The sequence below is a fragment of the Taeniopygia guttata genome, chromosome 2, assembly GCF_048771995.1.
Source record: "Taeniopygia guttata chromosome 2, bTaeGut7.mat, whole genome shotgun sequence".
Taxonomy (NCBI): Eukaryota; Metazoa; Chordata; class Aves; order Passeriformes; family Estrildidae; genus Taeniopygia; species Taeniopygia guttata.
In genome coordinates, this window is record NC_133026.1 from 134,071,323 (window position 1) to 134,087,940 (window position 16,618).

General features: G+C 42.7%; 1 protein-coding gene across 3 annotated transcripts in view; it reads right to left on the reverse strand.

Annotated features, from left to right (window-relative positions):
- Positions 1-10,132, reverse strand: part of RSPO2 (R-spondin 2) — a 99,244-nt gene extending 89,112 nt beyond the window's left edge. Inside the window, exons 1-2 of one of the 3 annotated variants that reach the window (XM_030266574.4) lie at positions 9,906-10,128; positions 9,327-9,593 (exon numbers count right to left, since the gene is read on the reverse strand). In XM_030266574.4, the coding sequence (XP_030122434.1) occupies positions 9,327-9,420 (94 nt within the window). In that variant the 5' untranslated portion in view covers positions 9,421-9,593; positions 9,906-10,128. Of the gene's footprint in view, positions 1-9,326 lie in introns of all 3 variants that reach the window. The other 2 variants (XM_030266575.4, XM_072924935.1) reach the window with 2 other exon arrangements.
- Positions 10,133-16,618: the final 6,486 nt, after the last annotated feature.

Here is a 16,618-nt window from a genome sequence, read left to right on the forward strand (position 1 = left end):
AAGACTGAAGCATCTCAGATCAGAGGCTAGCTGTAAGTATTTCATAAAAAATGATAAAAGCTTTAGGAAAACTAAAACCACCAGCTGCTGTGTTGTGCTGTGAACAGAACCTAATGCACCTCATGTGCATCAAAGTGATTGTGCCAACTTACAGTTACTCTTGCAGAGTCAAAACTGAAGCCATGCCCATCACATTATTAGTGGGCATTGTGTAAACTGAGATGTGAACCAGGTCTGAACTAGCTTGCATGTAGGGCTGAAGAACATGTCTGCTATAGGAAGGGAATCCAGGACAGATTTCTGATTTCTGCTCTGGTGACCTTAGTTCAGAGGCTGTCATGTCAGCATGGCCAGCACTGCAGGGCCTCACCTCAGCTGGGATGCTTAAGTACCATCTCAATATTGATAAAGCAAAAGATGATGGAACTTTAGCGCCCACTCAAAAGAGTCACAGCCACACGTTTGGCAATGGAAACACTGTGTAAGTTGGAAGGTTTATAATAAAAACATATGGTATCTACCAAATTCCAGAAAGAAGAATGAGCAAATCAGTAACATCCATCTTTACTAAGCACAACTGCTGTTTCAGTTGTTTTCATCCTGCTCATGATGTTTTGGTATGGACTGACGGGTGTTGTCAGCGCTGCTATACACGTGCAGATTAATCTATGCATGCACAACAGCCATTTGTCTGATGTGGCTAGTTTGGGGGTTTTTTGGTATTCCAAAGGTGGCAACCATACGGCTGAGAAGACCATACATTACTGTAGAGTATACGTTTGTGTGCAACATATTTCAGCCAGCATTTCAACTCAAAAAAGAAAATAATATGCTTGGATCAGGAAGTATATATTTTATGGCAGCACTGCAATTCTCTAACAGAAACACACTTGTCCCTTTGCAGTGTAAAGCAGTACAAGTGTCTTCCAAGATAAAAAGCCACCAACATTTTCTTCAATGCTGCACGTGGTCTGCTTTGGCATTAGTGCTCATGCAACTGTCCAGTGATTTTAAAAAAAACACCAACCTAAAAGCCAATATCACAAACATTACTTATCTTCCATATCCCTTCCTCTATCTCACTATATCTAGGTTTGGGTCCAGTTTTCATCACAATGGAGAAAATCTTGACAATTCTCACAAAAAATATCGACAAAATTTTCTGCAAGGTAAATTTAAGACTCAGTCTCTAAAGCATATGCTTTTGATTACTTTTAGATTAAAATCCTACAGAGAAAAAATATTTTTACAAAAAGAAAATCACAGTAGAAGTACTTTCAATTTTAGATCTATATTAATTGTACGTGATATTTGCCATTATCCTTATCAAATAAAACACATAATTCCACTTAAATTGTGAGGGGCGGGGAAGGTGGTGATTGAAAGAAAATTACAGACCTGCACACTTCTTTAAAATATTCTGTGCACAACATGTAATTGCTTACTTTTCTGTAGTTAGTCTTACTACCATCCCATAAATTCAATAAAAGGGAAGGAAAGGAGACAGTATTTCCTCACAAAAGGACAAATCTTAGAGATATATCAAGTACTTGGCTGTACTGAAATTTGTATTTCAAAAAGAAATACGTAACAGATAAATTACTGAAACAAAGAACATGAAGGGGTTTTGTACTTCTCACTAGATCTTAACAGATGGGATCTTAAAAACCACCCATTGATCACATAATCAAGGTACTCATATACTCATCACTTCTCTGCTTTATTAATTTCTTACCCACACTGTAGTTCCATTCCTTCTTTTACATCCTTTTGAACGTCACAGTTTGCACATTCAAGTCCACAAACAAAAGGAAATTTCAGAAAATTTAACTGCCAATCTTTCGTATGCTCTCCCCTAAAAAGAAATTTTAAGCTTAAATTTGAATTTAAGTAACAAGTACTTGCATCAAAAGAGGATAAGATGGAAGCAGAGCTATATAAGCTCACTGGAGTGTTTCATTCAAGGGTATTTAGGTAGAAACACAAGGATGGGACAGTGTGATCTCTACACGTCCAGAAGATGCTAGCAGCTGCTCCACAGACCACAGTTTGATAGACAAAGGTCAGAGATGCGCGTAGCTGTTTGAAATCAAAGCGCTAAGACATAGAAATCCCAAAGTATGGACATACAACTAAAGTCTCAAATCCTTTTAGGCTCAGAGGATGATCTATAAAGGAAAATATCATTGTATTCCATCATTTCATAGGAGTTACACTTGTCATCTCCATTCCATTTTCAGAACACAGGTTTCACATCAATTAAGTATTTTGAAATAGTATTACATATCAATAGCAATTTCTTGTAATTCCTCCATCCCACCCACCCTCTTCACTGCAGAAACTTCATTGGAAAGGTGTTACAGTATGCTCATGGGCATTCTGTGCCCCCTTCCCCGGGACCCTGTGACTCTGATCAAATAACCCTGGACCCCTCCTTCCTGCCCCAACGGGGTTGGCCGAGAGCCAGAGAAGCCCACCCTGTCCAAAGTCTATATAGACCCCTGACATTTCCTGTTCATCCTCTTTTGTCCCGCTCTCCACATGGACATCACAGAATAAAGAGAGCTGAACCAACCTATATCAGGGTAAGAGCCTCTTTTGGAAATTTTTGCCATCTCCTGATATTCCTCCCCTCAAAGCCTCGGATCTCTGGGCTAGCCTAGTAATTCAGGGGGCTGAGACAGGGGGAAATGTCAGGTAAGGACATTAGAGTGTTGGCAAACTTATGTTTTCACTCTTGCCTCTCCTGCACTTGACACTGTGTTGCATCACCATCTGCCTCTTTGGGCACCCTGATCCCTTTCAACTTCTTTTCTCCTCAGAGTTTTCTTGAAAAGTATTAGCAAAAATGGACAGGAGCCAAATATAGAGAATAAACTGACACAGCTGGAATTCAAGTCAGACTTCCCAGTGACCTTACTGCCCACAGATATGCAAAGCTCAGTAAGTGTAACATTAAAGTCTGATGAGTAAGTGCTCATCATGGATGGAGCTGCCTGGACAAAGCCATCGTGGAGGCAGGAAAGAGAGCTCTGCATCTGCCTGATGGTGCTCACAAGCAAGATCCAATTGACACTTCGACACCTCACTTCCTAAAATGCATTAGTTAGAATCCAAGAAACAAAAAGTGAAACAAAGCCTATTCCATCCTCTACACCAAAAATTACTCGGGAACAGGTTTAAACACACCACTGCTGCCCCAAAAAGTGATAGATTTACTCTTCTTGCACAAAATTACTTTGCAGCACCACACTGACACCAAAGCATTACATCTGCTAAACACGTACTATAAACACAATGAGTATACAGACCACAGCAGCACCTAATTTCAGTTTCTAAAGCAGTCCATGATGAAAGGATCAAGCTGTTACATTTGTGCATTACCAACAGCCAATACTTATGAAGTCATGCTCTTCACTAAGAAAGGATTAGCAAATACTTGGAGCCTAGACAAATACAGAAGGTTCTCCAACTGAGCCTGAACAAATCTTTGAGGTGAAAAGAAAGGGCATGCTTGAAGAATTGAATTTATTTAAAAATACCTGAAATTAAATCAATCTCTAATACAGGAGAGACTTAAACTTTCAGGAACAGTATCTGTTAAGAGCTGCACCAATATTTAATTTTAATATAGGTGGTGGATCCTTTCTCATTGAGGGCTGATTTCAGTTTAGTTCAGGGGCTAACTCTGAAGACATGTACAGCCAAATTACACTTCAATTACTGATAAAGGTAATCAAGTAATCTTGTATTTATTTAATTAGCGGTATGCTTTATCTGATCAAAGGCAGGCACCTACCATAGGATGAGTTAAATTGTACCAACAGTTTAATGGACTGCACCAGTTAGCACTAGATCAATTATAAAAGAACATGTAGACCTTCATGTTCCAGATAGTTACTTGTAGTCACATGAATCCCACCCCAGAATTCAAAACCAAAGATGCATTTTTTGGAAATGCTATTATGGTGAGTTATAAGCTTTCAATTTGGAGGTACAGTAAGTTGGGCAATGTTTTCAGCCTGTGATGATTTGCAGGTTTGATTAGACAATCCCTCTAGATAGCTAACGTTTTTGCTATTAAAAAAATATCTAGACGATCAGAAATTAAATGCAGGCCTCCATGGGATAGTCAGTCTTGGCAGAAAGAGCAAGAGAAAGAAAAAACCCAACAAAGAAACAGCCCTTTATTTCTTCATTCTTTGAATTTTGATAGTAAGCACCTCTTCCACTTTCTACCTTTTAAATAATTTCATATTTTCCATATTTTTAAAGGCAGCTTATATAAACAACACTATGCTAACATACTTTAATATAATAATTATGCTGGCCTGTATATTGTAAATGACACATTGAATTGAGAAACTGCATTCTTACTTTTATTGCCATAATGTCCCTCTATTAGTGTGAAAACTCACTTCAGCATCTGTCATGCATTTTGACCTGCTTTAGTGAGAGTCTTTAGCCAAGCCTTAGAAAATGTGTATCCCCTCCATGCCCCAAAAGGGGAAAATATACAGTTAAGACAAGTTTATCAAGCATACAAATCTAAGTTCTTCGTAGCGTAAATCTTACAGCAGATTTTAACATAAAATCACGTACACAGACTTCAAGGTCTAATCAGGCACATCCATCTAGCCCTGCATCCTAAACCCAAGTGACCTATAATGGAACCTAAAGGGATGGATACAGGCAAGGAAAAGCGTTCACACCCCAACACTGTGCCAGAACATGCTCCCCAATTCTAGCTTCCCCAGTAACAGGTCTTGGGACACCCAAAGGTGTCAAATGCATAGGACCTGCCCCAAGGTATCCTGGCATCCTGCCCAGCCTCTGGTTGCTAAAGAGAGTCACATACATACCAAACCCAGAAATATATCTGAAAATATTATAAGCAGCACTAAAAACCAGTTTTGGGAAGCTGAATCAAACACCTCAACTTAGATGTCTATTTTGACTTTGAATCCTGCTGTTGGTGCTTTGAGCATTCTCCTGCAAATCTTCACAATCTGATTGAGCATTGCTTATCCTGAGTAACACTGCATCATTAGCTAGTTCAGTATTCAGTCATTCACACAGAAATTTGGATTACTGTCAGTTTAAGAGACTTCCTCAGATGTACCCAATAATAAGTGTAAGTGGACAAAGGTTTAGAAGTTGTAACTTTTCAATGGTTAAAGTGTTAGGATATTGTAACAGCTGTAGTAACAATATATGTATAAAGAATGATTAGTAACTATCTTAACTACAGGTCTGAGGAACAGAAGCTACACTCCAAAGCATTTCTCCTGATCATGAGTGCCTGGAAAATTACCACTTCTGTTAGCACATCTCAGTTCTTTCACAGGTTCTGTTATAACTGCTTCATCTCAAAACTGTGGAAAAAAAAAACATTATCTCAAAGTACTGCTTCCACATAGAAGTTTAAGTCTTAACCCACAGATAAATAAGTTAACTGTCCTTCAAACATAAAACATTTGAGGTTTCAACCTCAAAGAGAGGATGACAGAACAGCTAGAATATTTGGATAATGCTAGACAATTAAAAGTTATGTAGTATGATTTTTTTTTGAGATAAATTACTCTTTAAGAGATAGTACAGTCCTTGTAAAAGAAGATGTATTTATTTCAGTCAAGTATTTCCCTAATGCTTAAGTCATACATCCTTCCCAAAGCTTGACCATACAATATAGCTGAGACAGGTTCCAAGATTATCCCAGGTAAGTACCTCATTAGGAAAGCTAAATCACAGTCCCCAATATCCAAGCAGGTTTTTATTCTAGTTGAAAATTCATGTAACAACTTCCTATAATAATAACAGGTTTGTGGCCAAGATTCCCATCTTACATTAAGATGATAAAGATTTAATTGACATAATTTTGAACCCAGTGACTGTGCCTCTCCATATATGCATATTCTTCAATAAATGCTGTGCAGAAAGCTATATTGATGTCTGAGAAACACTTGGGAAATTTCTTGCCCCAGGTATTCCTCCTCCAGGTTTCCACCTGTGAATATTTTGCTATCACCACTGTCACTCACTATTCACTCATTGCCACAGGTATTCCACCTTTATGGACTTCTAACACAGAGTGCAAGCATCTAAGAGATAAGTGTTCACCCTAGCCCTCATGACACTCCATGAATAAGAACTAAATGGAAAGACAAGTATTTTAAGCCACAGGTTTTGAGTTCTTGGATATAAACATCTTCTGCTTTAACTATGCGAGTATGTCCCATTCACATTTTTTGTTACTCCAGTGTTGGTTTTACCAACTGTAGAGAGCCTCTCTGTAGACTGTTGAGTCTTCCCATCAATGCAGGCACCGCTATCACATTGACTTTTTTTTGTCAGTGTGAGGAATTTTTTAGCATCTGGTTTTTGATGGCTGTTTATAAGGATCCCTATATTCTCTTCTGTCAAAACTTTTGCAGAATACCATCACACCTCCCTGAGAATCTTCATTTCTATATACCCCCATTTTGACTTGCGGTACTCTTTGGAAAAGTTGTTTTCATTACATCTCAAAGGGAAAAACCACTGGTCTTTCACACCCTGTGATATTCAGTGAAATGCTAAGACATGAAGCTGTCCATCTTATACTCATTGCTAAAGAGAAATCTGAAAAATAAATTTTCATTGAAGAAGGCTTACAAGAGAAACAAAGAATCAAGTTATACAATGCAACAAGAAAAGGAAAGATTAGGCTAAACCAGCTGTGATATTACACCATTAAGCTTTAAGCTAGGTAACCCTTAAATGGGTTTTCAAATATCTTCTGCAGGAAAGGCAAAAAGGCCTTAATCCTGCTCAGAGCAGTGACTTCCAGAGGGAGACTTTGGTGAGGTGTTTTAAGGAAAGTAAAGGTCTGTTCTGAGTAACTATGTAAAGCAATATTTAATGAGCTGAAAAAGTAACTAAGAGCAGCGGTGGAATAAGCAGAGCCTGTTGATTATTACGTATTTACAAAAAAAAATTAGTGAAGTGACATTGACTAACAAAGCACAAATCAATGCAAGGTAGGAATCACTTTCTAAACTCTGTTTTATTATTCCGCTTTTACTGCAATTTTGCAAGCCTTGATTTAGGAGAGGATTGCAAGCAGATGGCGAATGAGGAATTCTGGGAACACCTCCCCAAATTTACTTAAGTCTTCTTTATTAGAGCATTCTACATCAGCAACAAATCCAAGCAAATGCCAATACAGGCATATACACTTAAAGTTTATTGTACATTTAGCTGCTTTAAAAAAAATCAGCTACACGTGATATTTGCCCATAATTCCAGACTGAATGCAATTGATTCCTACCACACAGGAGACTTAATCTATGCCAAAAATTGTATTTCATTAAGAAAACTATATTATGGAGCATCTGAGATCATGTAACAGACAAAACAGAATGCCAGAGAAATTTTAACTGCCAGTACCCCACAGTGACTGCCTGATTATTTGCAGATGGGATATGGAAAAATTGTGAAATTATTGGAATTTTGAGTCCTGTACGAAAGCATTACTTCAGACTGGATGTGTCATGGCAAATACCTATTATAATTTGAATACATTCTTAGATTCTGCTTTCTGTGCTTAGAACTGGCTATGCTTACTTCTTTATACTTATTAACTGAAAAGGACTGCATTCTTCAAAGCCCAAAACAAAACCCATAGGTGATAGCACAAAACAGAGCCAGTAAGTCAATTGTCAATACTGATCGTATTTATCCCATAATTAAACTAAAACCTAATTTAAATCAATCTCCTTTGGAAAAGCCAACTGTTGAACAAGCACAACAATTGGTCCAGGATCAATCAGTGAACATGAGATCAATTAAAACCAGCTTAAGTTTTTGTAAGAGGACAATTCACACAACTTGAGTTAGATGTCTATTCATTTCAGTAGTCCCACAATGCAGCCCTTAAGCTCTGTTGTAAAGCAGAAATACCACTATCACCCTCCGCTGTCTAGCCAGCACTCTAAGTAGTTCCACATTTAATTAAAGACACAGTATACCCTTTGTTAGCACAGATAGTCTGGTCACTTTAAAGGACTGCTATCGTTTTAGCCACACACACATAAATTAAACTCTGGAAACCATCAAAACCAAACGGCCTTACAATTTTATTTGTACCTACTTTGAAGGTGATATATGCATGAAAGTGCAAACTATTTTCTTGTCACAGTTTTATTACTATTTGTAGTTGCTTAACACTGGAGACATTAAGTCCCTCCCCTTCCAAATAATACCACTAAAAGTGCAATTCTTTCAGAAATACAAATTTCTCAGCAGCTTGAGCCACCTGATTTTCAGGGAACTTTTAGAAATGCAAAGGGGATACATGACCGAGAAAATAACAGGAAAAGGCATAGAAAAATAATTCAGTATATGTGGGTAATAAAGCATTTTATAATAAGGTGAACTTCCCCACCACTCAAAAGGAAAAGAAAAAAAAAAAAATAAACAGACGAAGCCTGGGCCAGGCTGCCAGCCGGAAGGCGCTGCAGTAACCTCTCCGTCCACACGGGAGCTGTACTGGCATATTGCACCGCTCCGGCTCCCAAGCTCCGGCATCCCGACATCAGCCTTTGGGGAAACCGATAAATCCCAACGCCCCGTTTACGCCTTTCCTCAAAGGGCTCTGCACGTTTTCAGCAAAGTTGGCGGCACAGAAATCCCCTGGGCGCTGGGCATGGCGCGGTGCGCTCCGCCGCCGCGGCTCTCCCGGCGGCCAAACCCCGCGGGAGCGGCACGGCGGTGCCGGAGGATGGCAGGGGAAAAGCCGCCTTTCTGTCTCGGAAACGTCCAGAGAAAGCAGCCTCCAAGTCCGTCCCACGGACATGCGGCTCCAGCTGCGCGGGCTAACAGCGATGCCCCGGAGCCGCCAGCCGCTGGACAAGGAGCGACGGCGACATCAGCGACCTCCCTGCCCGCTGCGGCCCTCCCGCGGTGGGCAGCTCCAGCGAGACCCCGGCTGCACCGGCCCGGGGCAGGACACGCCGTGCGGCCGAGGGCCGTGCTCCTACCGCTCGACATTCTCGTGCCCGGCTGCCCCGGGCTCCGGCCGGTCCCTCCCCATCGGAGCTCACGTCCGCGCCGCTCCTCCCGCTCCCGGCGCGACCTCCGCAGCAGGGAGGCAGCGAGCAGCCCCGGGAGCGGCGGCCCCGCCGGCACGGCCCCGGGGCCCCGGGCTCGCCCCCGCTGCCGCCCCACGTGCCGGCCCGGTGCCCGCGGAGCCGCAGCGCGCCTCACCTGCCGGAGAGCGGCCCTTCCCCGCGGCGTCCCGCAGCTGCCCCGGCCGGCGTCCCGCCTGAGCAGCCGACGCCACTCACCTCTTTTGCTGCGTCTCCAGCGGCCGGGCTGGCAGTGGCCGTAATCCATGCAGTTCAGGATGACCAAGGCAAAGGAGAAGAGGCGAAACTGCATCCTGGGCCGCTGGGGTGGGCAGCCTCCTCCGGCGACAGCGAGGGGCGGCGAGGAGGGGCCGGCGGAGGGTCGCGGGGCAGCGGCTGCCGCTGGGGACCGCAGGAGTTTACACGCTTCTTGCCGCCCTCCTCGGGCGCTGCGAACTCACCGCCGCTTCCAGCATCTCCCCTGTGCTGCAGGGAGAGAGAGGTGAAAAGCTGGGACCCGGGCTCTCCTGGTCCTGCACTGCTCTGGCTCTCCCCAAAAACAAGCAGACAGACAGAGAAAAATCACAACCCGTGTCGGGGCAGGAGCGGGGCCGTGGAGCGGAGTCACCGAGAGCCCCCAAGCCCGTCCCGCGGCAGCTGGCGAGCGCTGCCCCGGCCCCGCGCCCCGGACGGGCTGTCAGCCGGGGGACAGCGCTATTTATCCATCCCGGCGCGGGGCGCTCCCCGCCCACACGCGCTCAGGTCGCGGCACGGCGGGGCGAAGCCGTCCCCCCGCACCTCCCGCGGCCGCCCCGTCCCGAGCGCGGCTCCGCGCCGCGGGGCAGCCCCACGCGGGCTCGGCGGGGCGGGCGGCGGGGGCTCCCCGGCACATCAGGCGGTGTCCGCGCCGGGCCCCCGGCCGCCCGCCTCCGCCCGCTCCTTTTATGCGGCGGGGCCGTGCGGGCTCCGCGGGGATGCGCGGCGGCGCGGTGCCGCGGCCCGTGGGTGGTGCCGCGGCCCGTGGGTGGTGCCGCGGCCCGTGGGTGGTGCCGCGGCCCCGGCCCTCCCGCCGCCCGGCCCTGGCGCCGCCCGCCCGGTCCGCGCCCCCGCCCCCGCCGGGCCCTAACGCCGGCCGGCCCGGCAGCCGCTGATGCTTTTGCCTGCAGGCTCTTCCTCGGCGGGCTTCTCCCTCTCCCGCAAAGCCTCCTCGTCCTTTCTCTTTCTCTGCCCTGCTTACAGCCTGGGGAAACTTAGTTATCCTCACTTCTCGCCCTGTTCTTTCTCTCTTTTTTATTTTTCCTTTCCTTTTTCTTTTCTTCTTGATAACTATGTCTTTCAAGCCTGCTATTAAGACCTTGATTGATTTATTCTGCCTACTGCCCCCCCACACCGCCCCCCCCCCTTTCCTTCTGGCTTCCTAAAGTCTGATCTCACATATTTCAAAGTCTCTTCCTTGAAGAACCACTTTCATTGTCTTGACAAAATGGCTCTGGAAGTCCTAAAGTGTGACTTCAGTAAGTGATTTGTACTTGTTTCTAGCCACATCTCAACTTGACAAAGGTGTTGTGAAGTTAGTAAAATGGGAATCTCAATAGTACAGATATAGAAGGCTTTGAAAACCAAGAGTTTCCAAATGAATTTCATTTTGATACAGGAAGATCTGTTAATTCCTTATAACATCCAGAACACTGAGTCCACAGTGCCATTTATTTCTCCGCTCCTCACTCACAGCATGTTCGCCAGACAGGTATGCACAGACCGTGACTCTTTGCTTGTGGTTCTCATCCCGTTGTGCCTGACCTAATGAGCCCCGTAGGACCTGGGGCTCTGTGAAGCAGGTGCAAAAGCTGGGAGGCAGCGTGGATCTGGTACAGCTGGTGCAAAGCCAAGTCTAATAAACTCAGCTAGATCCAGGATCGAGGCTGGGTCTGTGCTGGGTGTTTCTGCTCCTCCTTCTTGGCCCCTCCCCGCAAAGCCTGTGCCAAAATTCTGGTGCTGAAATACCTGAGCTGCCTCGGGATGGAGCCAGCTAGGTTCTCACAAAAGCAGATGTACTCTTTCCACAGCAGAGTTGACCTTAGAAAGAGCGTAACTCCTTTCATGTGCCACTGTGCCTGAGCTAGCATGCAGTGTTAAACCCAAGCTGGCGTTTCATCCATGGCCTGAACAATCTAACCATAGATAAGTGAAGCCCGACTGTATGGTGTTTGCCATACCATCCTGAGACCTCTGAATTTTTGACTGCATTTATTGTATAATATTCCTTTGGAGCAGAGAAGGATCAGTATAATCAGTTTCCGTACTGAAGACTGACTTACAAAAAGGGTAAATAACTTGTTTGAAATAAAAAGGGGCATATGAGACTGAGTCCTGAATTTCCCAAGCTCTCAGATATCCTCTCCAGAGGGAGCTGGACAAGCTCAAGAAGTGGGCACATGGGAATCTCATAAGATTTAACAAGACCAAATGCAATGTTCTGCACCTTGATTGGGACAACCCCTAGTACCAATACAAGAGCAGCCCTGCCAAGAAGGACTTGGGGGTGCTGGCAGATGAGAGACTGGACATGAGACATTGTCCATGACTGGACAATGTGCACTTGCAGCCCAAAAAGACAAACATGTCTTGGGCTGCATCAAAAGCGGTATGGGCAACATGTCAACACAGACAATTTTGTCCCTCTGCTCTCATGAGAACCCACCTGGAATGTTGTGTGGTCCCCAGCACAGGAAAGACACTGACCTGTTGGAGTGAGTCCAGAGGAGGCCACCAAGACAATTAGAGGGATGGAGCACTTTTTCAGAAAAGCCTGAGAGAACTGGAATTATTCAGTTTGGAAGAGAGAAGGCTTTGGGGTGACCTAATTGCAGCCTTCCAATACCTGAAGGGAGCCCACAAGAAAAGAGAGAATTTTTACAAGGGGCTATAGTGACACAAAGGGGGATGTCTTCAAACTGAAAGAGAGTAGTTCTATATTAGCTGTTAGGAAGAAATTTTTTACTGTGAGGGTGGTGAGACAGAGAAGCTGTGGCTGCCCTATCCCTGGAAATGCTCAAGGCCAGGCTGGATGGAGGTTTGAGCAACCTGGTCTCTTGGAAGGCTGGAACCAAATGTTCTTTAACATCCCTTCCAATCTAAGCTGTTTTATGATTCTGTGATATAAGTATTTTCTGGTGCAAAATATTTATTTATTATAACTGTCATGATGGAGTTACAGTGTGTGAGATTCCATTGTGCTATGCAGAGCATCAGTATCTTTTAATGTTGTCATAATCTAAGAATTACAAAGATGTGAGCTGTCAACTAATAAACACAGATCTAACAACTCAAGTCAGTCAAGATCAGTCTAGCTCAGTGTCAGTGGTATCCAAGTGGGTTTGGAGTGGATGCTAAGGGAAAGAGTTCCAAAAAAAGGCACGTGTATATGTGGTTTATGGTCTTTATTTTGCCCAATCTGCTTACACAGTGAAACTGTTCTGTAAAACTTGTTGCAACTGGTGCCATAATTTATTTCAGTCAAGTGTGTTTACTGTCAACTGGAGCTCTCCAAGATGTGTAGTCCCTGTATCCACTCATGTTTCATGTGACATGTTGTGTACCCTAGACAGCTAAAATTGAGTCTTTTTGCACTAGCACTATCTTTAGAGTATGTGCTTGCAATTTTCTGATGCAGAAATTAGAAGTGTCGGGCACCCTAGAGACCTCCCAAGCTTTAATGCCAGGGAGAGAGAGATCAAACTACAAGAAGGGGAAATCAAGCAAAGGTGTTAACTACACTTTTGTGAGGACTCCAGGAACTAATTTCCTTTGCTGTTTCATGTCTACAAATTATGCGACTTTGACTCTACAACATTTTTTTTAGACTCTTGGAGTCCTTTTGGCAACCAATGATACCAGGACCTCCCCACTAACACAGCTCCACTTCTGGAACAAAAGTATGAAATAAAAGTATGAAAGGACTTTCTGACAGGTGTCTTGCTGGCACTGAAGAAGACTGGCATCTCTCAAAGTGTGGTGTCAGTGGCCTGGAAGCCAAACCAGAGTCTGCAGAGCGCAGAACATTTTTTGCAGTCAGAGGGAAAAAAGGCAGGGGCTCCAAGAGATTAAAAATCAGAGAAAGGAAAAGAGCTGGGATGAGTTCTGTAGGTCATGGTAGATCTCTGTCTCTGCAGCTTCACTTCAGTTAATGGAGAGGAATTGACTGTAGGTACAGCACCTTGTGTACTGCAGCTCTAATGAACACTGCACTCACCCTAAGGCTGGTTTTGTCACAGTGAGGAACTGGGAAAATTATCTGAGCATGTTCAACTAACATAGCCATAGAAATAATGCTTTAGTCAAGGCCCAGGTGGATGATGTGGCAATAATTGAAATACCGGATCATGACAGTCTGGGCAACAGCTTTAGCAATGGGGATAGCTAAGAACAGGTGTATTTTATATAGATTACTCAAAACTCTTAGCAGCCAAATAATGTATTTGAATAGTGTTGAGAGGATTCATTACATGGTGTTCAGAAATCATATTATTTTCTAGATCTAAATTTCAGTTCATAGAAAATTAATTTTTATGTGTTGTGCTCCACAGAGGTTTCACTGACTGTAAAAGATCTTACCTTCTACATTTCAGCTGTATTAAAGCCAAAGAACTGCTGCTTTAACGATATAAAGTAATTGTAATTTTATCTTTCCATTCTTTATTGGGCTCCCTAGGACTTGATCTGTAAGTATCCTAACTTCATCATCTTAAAAAGAACAACACTAAGGTTTACTTTAGAAGAAATTTCTCCATATTCTTATAACTGGGCAACTCATTGCTATGTCCAAGTCATGATCTTTCCTAAGACTAGAATCTCATCAATAACATGTAATGCTTACCAGCCTTACATTGCAGTAGAAAAGACAAATATTTATTTTCAGTGAAAGAAAGGAATGAATCTGACAAGCTTTATATCTAACCTTCAAAAATAAATATATTTATATAAAGTCCAGCTTCAAACTTTTTTATTTCTAAGTCAATTTTTACCTTCTTTAAATTCTTAAAATATACTTAATTATTTGTAGAACATTAGTTCTTCAAAATGTCATCTGAAATAATAAAAATAATGGAATATTGTCTCCCCAAATGAGAGCAAGACTAGTGGAGAACCACAATGTTTGGGGGCTGGAGCACTAGTCCTGTGAAGGAAAGATGAAGAAGCTGGCCTTGATCACCCTGAAGGAGAGGATTTAGAGGAGACCAAACAGTTCATTTCCACACCTATGAGGAGGTTCCTGAGCAGGAAGTGCCAGGATCTTTATGGAGGTGCTGGACAAAAGAACAGGAGACAGTGGTCATGTACTGAAACTGGAGATTTTTGCTGGGTATAATAGAAAATAATTTTCACTCCGAGGATGAAGAATAACTGGAAGTAGTTTGGCCAGAGAAATTGTGGTCTCTCCCTCCTACGAGGCCTTAAGCAGCCTGGTCTGGCCTCTGCTGACTGTACTTGCTTTTAGCAAGGGGTTGCACTCAGGACCCCCAAGGTCCCTGCCAACCTTCATGATCTGTCAATCCTGTAAAACCCATGAGCTCCCACAACAGGCTGAGAGGACTGCCCTGCTCACCTCTGGGCACCCACATCTCTTCCATTCAAACCCTGGGGAGACCAAAAGGTTGTCATCCTTCTGACTCTCCTGCCTCTCTGAAACATGATCAAACTCCTTGATCTTTTACCTCCTTGTGCAGATTTTGCTCTTGCAGAGCTTCCAACAGTTTCCGTGAATGATTTGCCTAAAGAACAAATTCATCAATTCATCAAAGCTATACATTTTTATTAAGGGCTCAGAGAAGAAAAGATGGGGGGAAAGGGTTAACATCTCTAAAATAACTTCTGCAGCTCTCAAATATAATTTTCAGCTCTTTCTAAAAAAAAAAAAGAAAAAAATACAGAAAATATAGTAAGAAAAATGTGATCCAAATGGTGTGTATCCTCCTTTTTCTCCTTTCCCAGTTTGGACTGGCACCATGCTACCAGTTCCTGCCTGCCAGCTTTGGACACGATGTTTCTCTTGGAGTATGTGTGTGGATACTGCATTCTGAAAGTGAGAGTTCAAATTCCAGCGGGGCAGCTGCAAAAAATTCACTTGTTTTGGAGAATAGTGTTTTTAGTTTGCCAGAATATAGATCAGAAAATTACTGAAAAATTAATGTATACCAAAGTTCAGGCTTTCTGTTTTGCAATGCTTTTCATGGTACTAGAGCTACAGAGGAGGTTTGCATTACACATATATAGGTTGAAATTTGCTTGAATATGGCCTCAACAAAACAGCTTCACAAGGATCTGGAATGCAAAGATGAAATGGTGAGCTGGTATTTGCATAGTTTTTTACACAGATTTTACATCATGTGCCCTAAACTTTATGCAATCACCATTTCATCTCTCATACACATAGAAATCCACCCCTCCCTCCACAAAAAAATCATAGAGTAATTGAGTTTGGAAGGGACCATGGAAGATCACCTCTTGCTCAAAGCAGAGCTAACTTCAAAGTTAGGTCAGGTTACTGAGAACTTTATCTAGCTGAGGTCTGAAAAAGTTCAAGGTGGAATATTCCACAGGTTCTCTGAGTGACTTCTTCCAGTGCTTGTCCATCCTTATAGTGAAAATTCGTGCCATATCTCCAGAGAAAACTTTCCTCATTGCAAGTGGTAATTATTGCCCTTTTGCTTTTCTCTGTGGACCCCATATTCCTATAAGCTCCCTTTTATACCTGAATATATATATATGTTTGTAGATATATATTTATATCTTGAATTATATCTATATAATAAATATATTAAAATTATATATATATATTTATAATATAGTATGTTTTAATGTATGTCTCCTTTTTATTTCTACTTTGCTTTTCCTCTATTTTCTTATCACTTATGCATCTAATAGAGAAAATATGAGGCTAACTGTATCATTTTGAAATGTCTAGTTTGTTTTCCCACTGTTTCTGTTGGTTGCAGAAGGGAGCAAAGATGATTGTGTACCTGTAAACACAGAATTGCTACCACAACAAGCAATGACAACCAAAAGTGGCTTTCAAAGTGAGAAAAGTGATAAGCTGGAAACTTTTTTATTGAAATGTTAGAATTTGTGGATATTTTCTTGTAACAGAAGTATTGTTCCACATAGACATATGTTGAATTCAACATCCTTTCTTAGTAGCCTTTTAATTTAGTAACTGGCTTTGGAGATGTCTTCCAAGTATAATTTAGAGATATTTACTCTTTAATGTTAATAAGGGCTAAGTGTTAAATGTTGTGATGTTAAGTGCATGTTTTCTCCAGCATATCTATTTAGCAATAAAGTGATTGCAATACTTGTTGGAATATACAAGAAATATCTCTGCCAAATGATAATAAAGAAGGGAGTTTAAGAATTTTGGACAGTTGAGAATTCTTAGATAAAATCCTGAAATTTGTGTAGTTAATCTACACCAAGTTTCAAAAGTAAAATTGTCTCCAGTAATAAAAAAACAT